General features: G+C 39.1%; 1 protein-coding gene across 1 annotated transcript in view; it reads left to right on the forward strand.

The window, feature by feature from the left end:
- The window catches only part of AKT3 (AKT serine/threonine kinase 3), a 71559-nt gene that overhangs the window by 10452 nt on the left and 46542 nt on the right, over positions 1–14565 (forward strand). The window contains exons 2-5 of the mRNA XM_059832285.1: positions 2840–2951; positions 4446–4590; positions 6081–6083; positions 10662–10793. Of these exons, the coding sequence (XP_059688268.1) occupies positions 2851–2951; positions 4446–4590; positions 6081–6083; positions 10662–10793 (381 nt within the window). The 5' untranslated portion in view covers positions 2840–2850. The remainder of the gene's footprint in view (positions 1–2839; positions 2952–4445; positions 4591–6080; positions 6084–10661; positions 10794–14565) is intronic.

Here is a 14565-nt window from a genome sequence, read left to right on the forward strand (position 1 = left end):
TGTATGGTGAATACATAGGTTTGTGCATCAAGGAATACACACCTGCGTAGTGCAAAATTTACTTTATTCCTCTTTTGTGTCTTATACATGTGTCTGTCAAGCTTCTGAGGTGTTCTGCAAAGCTGCAGAAAAAAATCCTATCGACAGACATATCCACTTCCACTCTTCTTTGCTTTTACAAATAAAAAAATTGCAATATGCATGAAAGTTCTTGAATCAAGGCGTCCTCACAAAGACCCCCCTAATATCAGGTCTTTCATGCCTGTATTAAGGATGGTCCAGTACAAGTAAGTCTGTTGATACTTGCCGTGGCTTTATATCATGGAGACAGGCTGTTTCTTAGCTAATCGCGTCCCAAATTGTTTAGGTGTTCAGGCATACAAATCAATGCCTTGAACTAAGGCTTTAAGCTTGTTATGAGCTAGTAATATTAAAGACAATTGCTTATTGTATTTTCAGTATGCAGCTGCATTTCAGAAGGTCAGCTATGAGTATGCATCTTGTACGATTAAGACTTGCAACAAAGGCATAAGAGAGAAAGGAAAAGCAGAGTAGAGGGTACTTAGGTATGTTGGGTGTTTAGGAATTTGCTGGGTCTGATGCAGTTCCTTGGGAAATATTTATAACTTGTTCCTGTAAAATTGTGGATGATAGATGAGGTTTCAGGACCCTGAATTTGTGAAGAAAAAATATGCCCAGCCAATATAATTTATTTCTGTGAAAGAATAGCATGCCTTGTGAAGTGGTACATGTCATATAACATGACTTTTGTAAAGTGTTGACATTAACTGGAATAAATAAAGTGTAATTCACCAAGAATAAGTGCAAGGTTTTATGCTGAAGAATAGTCAACTACATCAGTAAAAGGTGTGGGTCAACTGGTAGGTGGTAGCTCTACCAAAAGGAAGTTACAGTGGATCATAAATGAACAGGAATTCTGTTGCTATATTAATTATTGTTTGATCTGTGAACCTGATAAATCATTTTAGATCACACATTTGATCTGGATCGGCTTTGAACAAGTGATAGCATTCCAGAACATGAGATGTGATGTTTGTGTCTGCTTTGTGGTATCTCCAGGAAAACAAATTATACTTTTGTCAGAGTGACCTTAACTTCACGAAAATGTTTAAATACATTTGCATGAATAAAGAGTTCTAGTAGGCCAGTGTTTTGCAGATGTAATGTTTAGTGCAGCATGCTACATCATAAAATCTAATACACAGTCTCACTGAACCATTGCCTGAATTACCAGTGTTGTGGTCTTGCGACAAAGGAGTAATAGACAGTCTACTGTATGTCTAGAATTGTGTGACAAGGAAGATCTTGAATCTGAAAGCACAACCTGTGAGGACAGACTAGTTGAAGTAATTTAGACCAGAGAACACTGAAGAGAGATAAAATAGTGTTCAAATGTCTAAAAGGGATAGCTGCTGAAAAGATAAAATAAATTAGTCCATAGGGCAAGAAACAATATACTTATATTATAGGAACAGTTGCATTAAATGCTAGGAAAAATCTGCCAACTACAAAAGTAATTAATTTCCTTATAGTTGGATGGAATAGTTGGCTTGCAGAGGTTTTGAAATTACTATCACAGAATCACAGAATAACTACGGTTGGAAAAGACCTGTAAGATCATCAAGTCCAACCTGAAAAAACAAAAAAAACAAAAAAAAAAACAAAAACAAAAAAACCCCCACAAACAACCCACGCAAGCCAACCACCACACAACAACAACAAACCACAACACACCAAAAACCAACCCACCCAACACCACACAGCACCATGTCCATCAAGCTACATCCCACAATGCCACATCCACACGCTCCTTGAATACCTCCAGGGAGGGTGACTCTACCACCTCCCTGGGCAGCCTCTTCCAATGTTTCACTACTCTCTCGGTAAAGAACTTTTTCCTAATATCCAGCCTGAACCTCCCCTGGCGCAACTTGAGGCCATTTCCTCTAGTCCTGTCACTAGTCACTTGGGAGAAGAGACCAACACCCACCTCTCTGCAACCCCCCTTTCAGGTAGTTGTAGAGAGCGATAAGGTCTCCCCTCAGCCTCCTCTTCTCCAGGCTAAACAACCCCAGTTCCCTCAGCTGCTCCTCATAAGACTTGTGTTCCAGACCCCTCACCAGCTTTGTCGCCCTTCTCTGGACACGCTTCTCTGGACACTACTCTGGACACGCTTCTCTGGACACTACTTTTCAGGGATTGTAGAAAGACTTTAGTGAAATACTTACGAGAAATAGCATAGGTAGACCTGATTCTGCCCTGGGACAGAAAGAGAACGAGATGACTTCCTGGGGCAGCCCCACTGGGGGTGTGTGGGGGGTTATTCTATATTTAATAATCAGACTAGTTTCAATATCTGAATTTTCTCAGATAGTGTATTTCACAACAGATCTAATCCTGAAGTGACAGTAGCGTGGGTAATTGTGGCATGGTTACCATTGAAGGGAAAATGTCATATTCCTCCTGCCAGGTACAGATGGAAAAATGTGCCTGTGGCTACTGCTGTTACCTTGGCATACTAGAGCAATCCGGGATCTAATACTCTTCTTACCCTCCTAACACAGACCTAGTTTGCAAATGGAGATCACACTCTTTATATGGGCAACAATACAAGTTCCATCAATTCCTCTGACTGCTTTCTTCACCTTATGATTATTACCTGCTACCTTTTGTTCATGGTTATGTTGCCATTCTGTACTTCCTTATACGTGCTGGATAGGTATACATAAGCTATATGTATTTTACCTAAGTAATTTTATTTGATCCTCACCTGTTAAGTGGCAGTGTATAAAAGAGGCAATGTTATGTATTTCTCTAGAATGTCAACTAATGAAAACAGAGCGACCAAAGCCAAACACATTCATTATCAGATGTCTTCAGTGGACCACTGTCATAGAGAGGACATTCCATGTAGACACTCCGGAGGAACGGTGAGGGTTTTATTTTTGTTTCGCTTTCCGTGTTCTTTACGCAGAAGCCTCAGCAAAGTCTCTGCTGGGACTGCACAGCGATCAGCACTTGGAACTGTGACATTCTGAGCACATCTGAACAGTTATTTGAAGAATTTCTGAGTCAGCTTCTGTAAAATATTATCTGAACTCATAGCTAGTGTAAGAGTTGCCTGCGAGTAGGTGGGATGAGTGTGTTCAAATAAGCCAAAACTATGTCATGATAGGTCTCCAAAGTGTTAAATTTTGAGCAATAGAAGCCTGCATTGAAGTATTTTCCAGCCTCGCTGTCTTAAATTTTCCTTTGACTCCTCCTAATATGCTCCTTTTTTTGGCACAGAAAGCAGTATGGTTGTTACGATTTATTTTGTGTTTGCTTATTAGTTTTTGGTGTTTCAGTAAACATATGCAAACTCTCAAGAATGAACTTTTTTAATGCACCAAAAGCATGTAGGAGATACGGGGTGGTGCACCTTGCTAAACTGTCCTGTACTGTGTCTCTGGTTAGGTGCACTGAGTCTTCCCACTGTGGGCATCTGTCCTGTTGAGACTAATACTATGATTTGGCTTTATTCATATTGATTGTATTAATAAATAACCAATGACTTTGCTTTTTCCGCTGTTTCTCTTTCATTAATATATTCACTTAGAATTTTTTTATTCCACCTTGGTACTGTTTCTCCACCCTATCTTCTGTTTATGCAATGTAGTATCTCCTCCTGCATTCAGTAATACCACCAGACTCCTCCTGTATCCCTTGCTGGCTGAGCAAAAAGCAGCAGGTGCTGCGCTTGGTGTGGGGCTATGGCGTGCTGATGGGCCGGCTGGTGTATCTGTGCTGGTTAGCCAGCATGCAGAATAGCCATGGGCTCAGCAGCCCCTGCTTGTCCCTCCATGGAAACCCTCATCTGGGCCTGCCCCTCCGTGCAGCCACTGTTCTTTATGACACTTGTAGGAATTTAATTATCTTTGAGGGCCTCTTTCTCAGGGGAATTTGAAATTAGCCAACAAGTTGAGTTTAAGAGGAGACAGACAAAGAGTTGAACACATGGCATGGTTTAATAAACCTTATTTTCTGTGAAAATGTCTCGCAGGGAGGGGGAACACCAAAAAGTCTCTTAAAATATCAAGTTATTATCAGATAGGCTCGGATGGGAGATGACATTCTATGCTCTGAGCTGTACTATACCTGGAGCAAGTGTTTTCAAGTTTTCAGTGCTAAAATACTTACAAACTCAGACACTGGTAATTCTTGAAATTAACCGTGCAGTGATCCTTTGATGCTGGTCAACTTCACCACCTTTAACATAATGCAGAATTTGGAAGGAAATTGAAGGGATTAATTTATATGTGTCTTTTGCTGTGTAACGTGAGAATTGAACATTGAAGCACCATAGCATGTGAAAAACATTATAAACCATTTATCTGGATGTATTTTATGAGTTTCTAATAGGGATTTTGGCTTGTTCATGATAGGGAAGAATGGACAGAAGCAATCCAGGCTGTAGCAGACAGACTTCAGAGGCAAGAAGAAGAGAGGATGAACTGTAGTCCAACTTCACAGATAGACAATATAGGAGAAGAAGAGATGGATGCTTCAACAACCCATCATAAAAGAAAGGTAATGACATTAAAAAATAACTGACAAGACTAATATGTGAATAATGTTTGTAGAATGGTCTAGCTGGGTAAAACAATATACAAGAAATAGTATTTCTACATATATTTCAGTGTATTATAAGCATAAAAGTCCTTACTTGTTTTATTTCAATAAAGCTGAATTGCTCTAGTTTTATTTATTTGTTAAGCTATCTGATACAGCACTTCTGAAAAGCAAAGTTCAACCATTCAGGCACATGTTAACATTCTGCTTATTGTTTGAATATTATTTTCGTCTTTTCCATTTTGTTTGTTTACTCTTTTAGAAGTATGTAATAAAATATTTTCTTTAGACAAGTCGATTTGCCCCTTTTCTCATGCAAATAATACCCAGTACAAATTAGATAATTTGCATGAGAAAGGCTAGCAGGATTTGGCTTTTAATGACCTTGGTTTTTGCTATCTGGGAAAATAACTCTGCTTTAGTTTTCAGTGAAGTAAGAGAAATTAATGTTTTATTTTTTTGCAGTCCTTCACAGCTTTTGGTGTAGGTAGGAATATGTACATTGTTGGCTATAACATACCTGTAGTTGTATCTCCAGAGTCAACAGGATAAACACGCAACTAAGAGCATGTTTTAAAGATTCAGTGCCGCACAAAAATTTGCTACTATTTTGTGTTTCCATTTTGTCCTTACTTTCTGTAAGTACGGACTACTCTTGAAGAATGGATCGTTCGAACAGATGTCTCTCATTTACTATACAGGATTGACATCACTCAAGAAATGTATCGAAATTGCGTGAGAAATAATAACATGTTTCTATAGGACTGGCTACATTCTTTTTAGCTGGAAGTGAAACGTGTAGAAAACTCAGTGGAAGTCTGCTGACAGAGCAAAATAGTCTTATAGCTAATGTAACTGAATGCCTTTGAATGATGAACACTGAAAAGAAATAGTGAAAGTGTGCCTTTACTCGTAGAGCATGTTTTGTTCGTTGCACTATATGAAGCAAGGATCATAGAAAAATCAGTGGCTGAAAACTATACCCTTATGAATATAACAAAGGTGTCATAGGAAATCTTAGTTCTATCATGTCCTAACTTTTGAGAACTTGAATTTGCAGTGCAAACGTAGTTCGTTCATGTTGTTTCATTGTACGCAATTTTTCAATCTTTTTCCGCTATAGAAAAAGGTAAAAACTAATTACATACAGATGTAATGATACTCTCATCGTACATTGTCAGGTTGACATTGAACTTTTAGCCTTGCGGCATGGATGCTTAATGATTGTGCTCCAGGGTAAAATATGATAAGTGACAGCAAGACAGAGGCAGCGTTTGAGAAGTGTCAGTCTTTCTGAGAGGCAGTGTGATTATGTGGAAGGGATTTGGGTTTGCTCTATTAAAGATCTGAGCACTGTTCCAAGCCTGTGTATCCTCTTAGTGGAATACAAAACCACTGCATAGCAACAAGCATTTTCAAGGTGTCAAAATTAATGCTGTCTAATAGAGGTAGTTTATCTGGAATGTATGGTTTCCTTGTTCACAGTGCAGTGCATTTTCCCATACAACAAAAGGGGTTGTGGGAGCAGGAGGAGGAGGAAGATCAGTTTTGTTTCTGTCTTGCCGCCTATGCTTTAAGAAATGCTGAAATAAGATGCTGGGACAGTGCACGTGCAGTGCTGCAGAATATTTAATGGCCTTGGCAACAAGCCAAAAGCAAACTCTACAGAACAAAGGTGAAATGAAAAATGGTGATATTCAACACCTAACAATAGAGCAGGATGGAGTTTTTGAAGAGCATACTGATGACCGCAAGGATTTTTTTTTTGCCAAAACTCAAAATCCCCCTGCAGATTTCTGACTGTTGGAAGACTAGCGAAAGGTTCTCAGAAGTTTTTGAAATCAAAAATATTAAGTGACCATAATGAGGGGGAGTTGTCACTCCCTCTGTGTTAACTGAAATTGGGAAAAATATATTTTTTCAGAACTATTTCTGTTTAGTAGGAATGTTTCTGAAAAGCTTCTGTTTAAGCTTTTGTCGTTGTTAATATAATCAGAACCATTTCAGTTATAATGACTTAATGCATTTTTATTGCTTTTTTTGGTATTGGATTTCTTTTCATTTCAGGGATTTTTTGCACAATGTGTCCTACAAGCTTGTTTTGTCACCTGATTTTACATGTAAGCCCAGTGAATTTTGCTTGTGTATGTACCAGCGGGTATACATATGAGTAGAAGAGCATAATCAGATTAAGAAACAAGACAAGAGAGTAGTGGGCCTGTTCTTCTCCAAAAAGGTAGCAAAAGGTTTACAAAGAAAACAGTCTTTAGGATGTGGAACTTGATTTGAACAGACGTGATAGCAATGTCCCTGGCCAGATTAGCTGGAAGAACCAAAAGCATTGTTTTTTTTTTTTCCAGTTTTTTTTAATGATGTCAGTGTGCCACTTAAGTTTTACAGTAATAGCGTCACTAAAATATGGAGCACTAGAAATTCTTAGCAAACTGCTTTTATTTCTTGCTGTGCTATTCCTTGTAAGTAGAGTTTCTTCCTGATGAAGTCAGATGAAAACTCCAAGTGGTATAATCTTTGTGCAAATCAGGAATATTTAAAAATTAGTTCTTTGGTAGGAATTTTCAACACCTGTAGTAGGGTGTATTCTTTTGAACAGATCATCCATAGGGGAGGAAATAGGCTTTACAGAAGGCTGAACATCGTATGGTTCTTTGGTTAGTGCAGTTTCCTGTAGCTTCATTGTTTTTCCTTTGTTTACAAATTTGTTTTGCAAGGTGCAGGATGAGTAAAGAGTAGATTTTTTCAGAGGAAACCAAAAAGTAATGTAATGAGGAAAAAGATTCAATTCTCAGAGTTTGGTAGGAATGAAAAAGGTGGGAAAATCATCAAGTAATCATCAAGTAATCCAATCTTACGGGAGCCTCCAAACTTGCTTACCAACATCCCTCAGGTTTAGGAAGTATATTTTTCCACCAGTTTTCAGTACACCCTTAGCTATGGCATCTGTGTTTTTATCTCCCAAGGTCTTGTGTTCTTTGGCAGACTTTTTGAGCTACCCTGCACTGCATATCATCTCTAAGCCTTCTGCTGAGCTTCTAAAGAATGAGAGCATCAGGAGACTTTATTCTTAGAACTAGCACTACTGCCGTAACCTGCTGTTAAGCCATGGTTCAAAATCTTGCAAACCCATTACCTTCCTCTTATAAATATACCTATATTTTTTAACTTGTTTTCACTGAGCTTCCAGCTAGATTCATGCTTGCTTTGATGAACATTATGTAAGCAAGTTTTGGGCGAATGAGTCTTTCGGTTTGACTGGCTTGCTGCCCTTAGCATCAAACCCATAGCAGTGATCAGTCGAGCCAAGATCCTCCTTCTGTGTGTGGGCAAAGGGCTGCTTTTCTGAGCTGGTTTTATTCAGACTCTGGTGGTCCCTCCGTAAGTCCAGCCTCTCAAAGAAGATCAGAAGTATGGGGAAAAGTTACCCTTTGAGACTGCTTGTGATCCCATAAATTTTTGACTCTTAGAAGTGGTAAGTTGTTACAGTCACTAGCTCAGTATTCTTTATCAATAAAGCTGTTGGCCATTCTGTATCAGGGAACGTGATAGCTTGTGACTGAAGATGCAGAGGATTTTGCCCTGAATTATTCATCTTCTGCCTGAATTGTGTTTTGAATGCATTTAGGATTTTTCATGTGTTTTTCTCAATTTTCACTGCTTTAGCACAAAGGCAGTTGGTTTTGCTTGATGATTATCATCGAACTTTCGAAGTACATAACCTCACTTTCCAAAGTACTGATTGTGATATTTGAGAACTCTTGCCTTTAGTTGATTAAGTATTAGTACCCACATAGTGTTTGGATCCCAACTTCACATACTACATCATGCATCAGTATTTGTAACACATTATACTAGTTTTTGGAAAAGTTGACCATTTAAGGATTTGTCTGTGGTCATAAACTTTAACTTTACACTCACTTGTGTGGATTTGCTTTAGGTAAAAATTGTACTGAGCCTTTGAAATTTCTGTTACTCATATTTCTTACTGGGATAAATGCAGTTTTGGTCTTCCTGTACTGAGGTGGTTTTGGCAGCAAAACAAGATCTGACAGTACAAAATGCTTAAGCATGGGAGTAAAGAATGGAAATCACCAAGGTTAGTTTGCTTGGAAGTTACCAATCAAGCTTGGGAAAAAGATTTAATTCCTGCTGATATAGCTGGAAAATTGATATATGAAAAGCATCTTCTCTTTAATAAAGCTTTGAAATATCCAGCTATCCAGGTGTTACCTTAAATAGTCTGTTGGAGACCTTTTGCAGCTTTTAAGTTGCAAGTTGAACACTTTAAAGCAAAGGAATTAAAGCATTAAAGTGGTTGATGGAACTTCAGTTCTACCCCTTCTGTGAGCAGATTTCAGACTGAGTGAGCAGTTGCATAAATTATTTTCAGTTTGTTGACAGCAACTTCAGATCCACAGTAATAGTATCATGCACTTGAGCTTAAAGGAGTAAATAATTTCAGAAGGAAATTTTGCCCTTTATTCTTTCTCACAAGAGAGAATGTTTTGCTGCCACTATTTCTGATTGCACACCAGGGATATGTCTGATAGCTCTACACTTGGAATGTGTGTGAGATATGTGTGCACTGTTAGAGGTGTTTCTGGTAGGGATAAGGAAAGAACTAATTCTATTGTGGAAGGCACAAGTAGAAATTTATCTGGAATGCCAGTATTCAAGAAAACTGCCTAGGGCTGCAACTAGTGATAGAAAGAGACACTAGGAAGATGAAAGATAAGGCACAGTCTTTTCTTTTCCTCACACATAACATGATTAAATATATTTAACTTAGCAAAACTGAGACTTGGAGTATAATTACTCTTTATAAATGTTTCAAGGTGTATTAGTCACAAAGAAAGGAAGGTTATTGATACTGCAGGACAATACTATAACAAGAACCAGGTGAGTGTGTTGTCTTTCAGAGCTTTTAACTGCTTTCCTCAAGGTTCCTGGGTGCCTTAACGGTCTGTATGTGGTTATGTGGTGCTGCAACCAAGCCAGTAACACAATGTGCTGAAAGATGTGCTGTGGAAACACACAGTGTAAGGCAGTGATTGGCCCTGAGCTGGCCAAAGAAACCCTGCTGTCAATCCAAGGTGACCCTGTGCAGTTGCTGCATTCTCAGTATTGTGCTGTTTTTTCTACATCCTCATCTTTGCATCTAATGCATAGAGCACAGGGTTGATGCTTCTGAACTGGCAGTGAAATGAACTTGCAGAACAAAGGTGATTATTGACTCAAGCTTTGTGCTCATGAAAGTGGCTAAACTGTTTTGGGATCTGAGATTGTCTGGTCATATTCTTGCAGTGTGTGACACTCCACTTGAGCTGATAAACCTACTGGACTCCAATTGTCTGTTGGTGGAACCAGCTCTTGGATGTACTACGTTTAACCTGCAAAACTAGGGTGATACTAGATGCTTGAACGGTCACTATAATGGAGTCACATAAAAGAGGAAAACTTGCCACCTCTTCCTTTTCAGAGCCAGATTGATTAATGTAAAAACCAGGTGACTGTAATCTGTATTCAGATTTTTAAAAGTCCACCTCTAATGCAAAGAGTGGTGTAGAGTCTTACTGGTAGAATAGTGCAGTGAGGATCATGCATGTTTCAAAAAAGCCGTCAGTGCAGTGGTTGCTGTTACGCAAAACCTACTGATGTGCCACGTTCTTGTGTTGCTGGTAATACATGAGTTGATCAGCTTTCTTAGATGTGGAGCATTCATGAAACGCTGTTATAGGCTAAGACTTTGTTCTGTGTGTGCTTTGTAAAAATAAGAGTGTGTGTGTGTAGTATACTGTGCAGTACTTGACTTCAGAGAACTACAATAATAGGATCGAACAATATATCTTAGTGGTTTAAGGATACAGTTAACTGTTATGAACTTAATCGTATTATTTTTGTAAACTGTTCTTACTATATTGGTAACAGCATTTGGTTATATCCGGACACACTTGTGTGCATATTGGAACTAGATAGCATAAGTCTTGCTAATCCTCGTTCTTTGCTCCTTATAGACAATGAATGATTTTGACTATTTAAAACTACTGGGCAAAGGCACGTTTGGCAAAGTTATCCTGGTCCGAGAGAAGGCTAGTGGGAAATACTATGCTATGAAGATTTTGAAAAAAGAAGTCATTATTGCAAAGGTAAGGAAGGTTGTAGTTTTATTATTGGGTCATTTTTTTGAATGGAATAATCAGTATCTAATACATAAGGTGTATTTGATTTTTGGTGGTAACTGAGTTTGATAGAAATATGTGTGTATCTTCAGAAAACAAGAGTACAAAAATGTATGTGTACCCATTTTGCATGACTTTTTCTAGTGTCTTACAGTCTGAAGCATGCTAAAGCATTGAGAGAGTTCACTGGGCAGGAAGATAGTGCAATCCAAGTTAGTTTAAAACAAGAAAAAGTGTATTGTGGGGTATATTACATACTTCAAAGTTTTTTTCTAAGTCAAATGCAGGTTTATTCAGATAAATGCAATTAATTTAATGGGCCTGTGCTCTGTTCCTGCTGTTAGATAAGATGGCTGTGTATGGGACTAACAATTTCATTTTTTCAGTTTTTGAGGAACAAGAGAAGTCTGAAGCTGAAGTCTGAAGAAGTGGTTTAAACTGACATTGTCCAGTCACTTAAACTTGATTAGTTCAGTGTTACTAGCTCTTGTGCTTCGTCATAATTTTACTAAGTTTAAACTTGAAGATCATCTACTCTGAGCTTTGTTTCTAGCAATTCTACAGTTTTGAATCCCACTTGCACAGAACAAGTTGAGAGCATGAAACCTACATGCTCTAACCACCATGAGACGCAATTAAAAATAATCCCAATTATTAAGTAAGGAGGTTTTTGAGCGATGTGGATCTGACTGAGAATTTTGAATGCTTGAGGCTAACAATACGAGTATTTGTAAAAACTGAATGTGGATGGGAACTACTGTGGTTTACATACATTTTATTTTAAAATAGCCTTCAGATTTTTCTAATTTTCCTATTGGCCTATGAAAGCAGGGCTTACAGAGTTTTGCAGTCTATATTCATATGTCTATATGTCACTCACTTTCTAATAACTTTCGAATGTGTTGATTGGTTTTGCTTAAATTTGATAGAGGAGTAGAAACCTCAAAACCAATTAGATTTCCTTGAGTTTCATTAAAACCAGCCCTGGTGCAGGGGGAGAGGCTTAAAACTTACGTCTTCAGCAGAGAAGAGACTGACCTGTGAGTTCTGCGTGCCCTTAGCAGCTGTCTCACATGGTCGGCATGTATACAATTTGGACTAACAACAACAGAGTGCCCTTTCTTCTTCATAATCAGGAGATACCGAAAGAAAAGAGAGTATTGCTGCTGTGTTCTCCTGATTCTACATGGGAAGGAGCATCTCAGTGGCCTTCCTTGTAAGACTTTATAAATGGCAGCAATCTCTGTGGGTTGCCTGTGGGTCTCAGAGTCTGTTCGCTGCATGCCGTGGCCCAGTCTCCAGCCTGACATCCTTCCGCAGTGCTCTGCTTACCTATGGCACTGGAGGGGTCCTCAGGGGAGTCTTACGTCTGACTACTGTGAGCTTCTGCTGCTTCTTGGTTATACCCTTCCAGCCACCAGAGCATTTCAACTTGTTTCTTTGTATCAATAAAATAAACCCCACATTTTTGAATTTTAGGGTTTTTCCTTTCACTTTGCTGGCTGCTGCAGTATCACTGAATTTTTAGAATAGCTAAAACTGATTCTCAGATAACTTCGTCTCTCTCTGTTGAGCAAAAATTCTTGTTTATAGAAGTATGTATAAAGCCAGAGTAATTTTGAAGAGATCAGGGATGCAACTGTTCATTGATCTGTTTACCTGAAAACAGAAAGCTAGCTCAGTGATAGGATGGGCAGAACCTGGCACTCCCTGAAGCAGACAAGGGTATGGTTTTCTGCCTATTTGTAAACTAATAAGAAGATTAAGTGTATGAAGAAACATGCCTTTCGTCCTGTGATGAAAATGGGAGCACTTCGGTCTTTTAAATTTGACTTCCTTAGAACTGGAATTTTGTTTTGAAGGGAGTCCTTCGAAGCTTTCCGTAGTGTGGTTGTATATTGATAAGAAACTGATGAAAGAATAAAAAATAGACTATGCTTAGATCTTCACAAGTGAAGTGATTATGGTTTTTTCCCTATAGTCACCAAATACCAGTTTTTCCACTCCACCCCAAACTGAAAACAAAAGCAGACTTGAGTCTGAACTTAGCTGTCTAGCCTAGTCAGTGTGTAAGTATGCCACGGGGATTTATCAAAAACATTTAACTCTGAAGATCAGTACTAAGGATATGGTCACTAGGTAGAATAGATCTGCAGTCCCAGCTCAGCCTATAATGTGATATAATACACACTATAGAAGGTCATACCTATAACAGCATAATATGAAGCTGAAAAGTGATGCGTTGACAGCTATATCTAGAAGGCTGTATAGCATCTGCCCAGTGCAGACTAAATCTGTTGATCCTAAATTTTCATGGCAGATTAATATTATGCGTACCAGGGAATTGCTACCAGTATTACAAACTTCTGAGGCAATGCCAGAAAAACTGGCCATTGCTAGCTTTTTATGCCCCATATGTGGTGAACCACTGAGGTTTAAAAACAAAAAAAATAAATAAAACTTCAGGCTCGCTTTTCTCCTTTAAGTGTTTTTTTTTTTTCCCCCACAGTATGTGGTTGTAGTGTATACACTCAGTGTTGCACTTCTATTCAGCTAAATGGCATCATAATTTATTACCACTAACTCTGTTGTTGTTGTTTAACTTCCTATTGTGACAATTTTTAAAGTCTAATTTAAAACTCCGGACATCTGTGTTTACTTTCTAGTTTAATAATACCTTATCTTCAGAGCACAGTCTGATAAGCAAGTGCAGTACAATAATGTTATGTTGGTATTATTTGTAGCAATAATAAAGTATACTCTGACTAAATATATTTACTTCTGTGAGATTATGGTTGAAGTTTGAGTTGCTCTAAGTTAGTCTTCAATTCTGTATAATACTGAGCAGCAGTTTAGTGCTACAGAAAATGGCCAAACCAGCCCAGTGGCTCTCAGGCTTTTTAGGTCCAGCCCCTGGCAGACCTGGGAGCGGGGATTCCTGGCGTGTACTACTGGTAGAATTGCATAAAATGGCTGTGTATACCTAATATGAACCTCCTAAATGCTCTGCTTTTCTCCCTAGTCATTAGGAGCGACTCGCCTTTGCAGCACAGGGTGAGCCCTCTTCCCACCGTCTTCTCCCCCTTGTCCCTGCCTGGCCCCTGCTCTCCACAAAAGTGGTGGTGTGAGGGGCCATACCCCTGCCCTTGGGGCCTTGCTGTCACCCCTCCAGGATCCTCCTTGCCTTTGGTGTGTCCCTCGCCCCGCAGCCACAAAGAGGGACGAGCGCGGGTGGGCTTCTTGGGGGCACCGAGTTAGTTTCTCTCTCTCCCTTTGGCACAGGGCTTTTTATCCTCCCCATTCAGGCTCACGGACAGAAGAGTGTCACTGTCTCTCTCCGAATTGCCCCTTTCTCAAAATCTGTCTGGAAATGGGGGTTGTGTGGATGTCTCGCATCTCCCGCCTCCCATGGACGAGGTCTGTGTCTTCGGGGAAGGAGGTTGAGCCTGGTCTGAGGAGCACTGCTCGCTTGGCTGGTTAGGACAGCCCGTGGGGATGAGGAGAGGGTTTTGTATGGCTACATTGTTTTAAAGAAAAACAAAACAAACACCAAACCAAGCAAATGTTTAGAAACCAAAAAACTGGCTTTACTTAACATTAGGCTAGGTTAGACTAGGTTTTATAGTTGCCTGTCAGTTACTATCTGTGTACGTTTCTTGCAAATTGAGTCAATCTCTCTGTAGGTGTGTTGTTCTGATGATTCATACCAGAACTGCAAAGTTGTGATGACTGTATTTTT

Source organism: Gavia stellata, chromosome 2 (genome assembly GCF_030936135.1).
Source record: "Gavia stellata isolate bGavSte3 chromosome 2, bGavSte3.hap2, whole genome shotgun sequence".
NCBI lineage: Eukaryota > Metazoa > Chordata > Aves > Gaviiformes > Gaviidae > Gavia > Gavia stellata.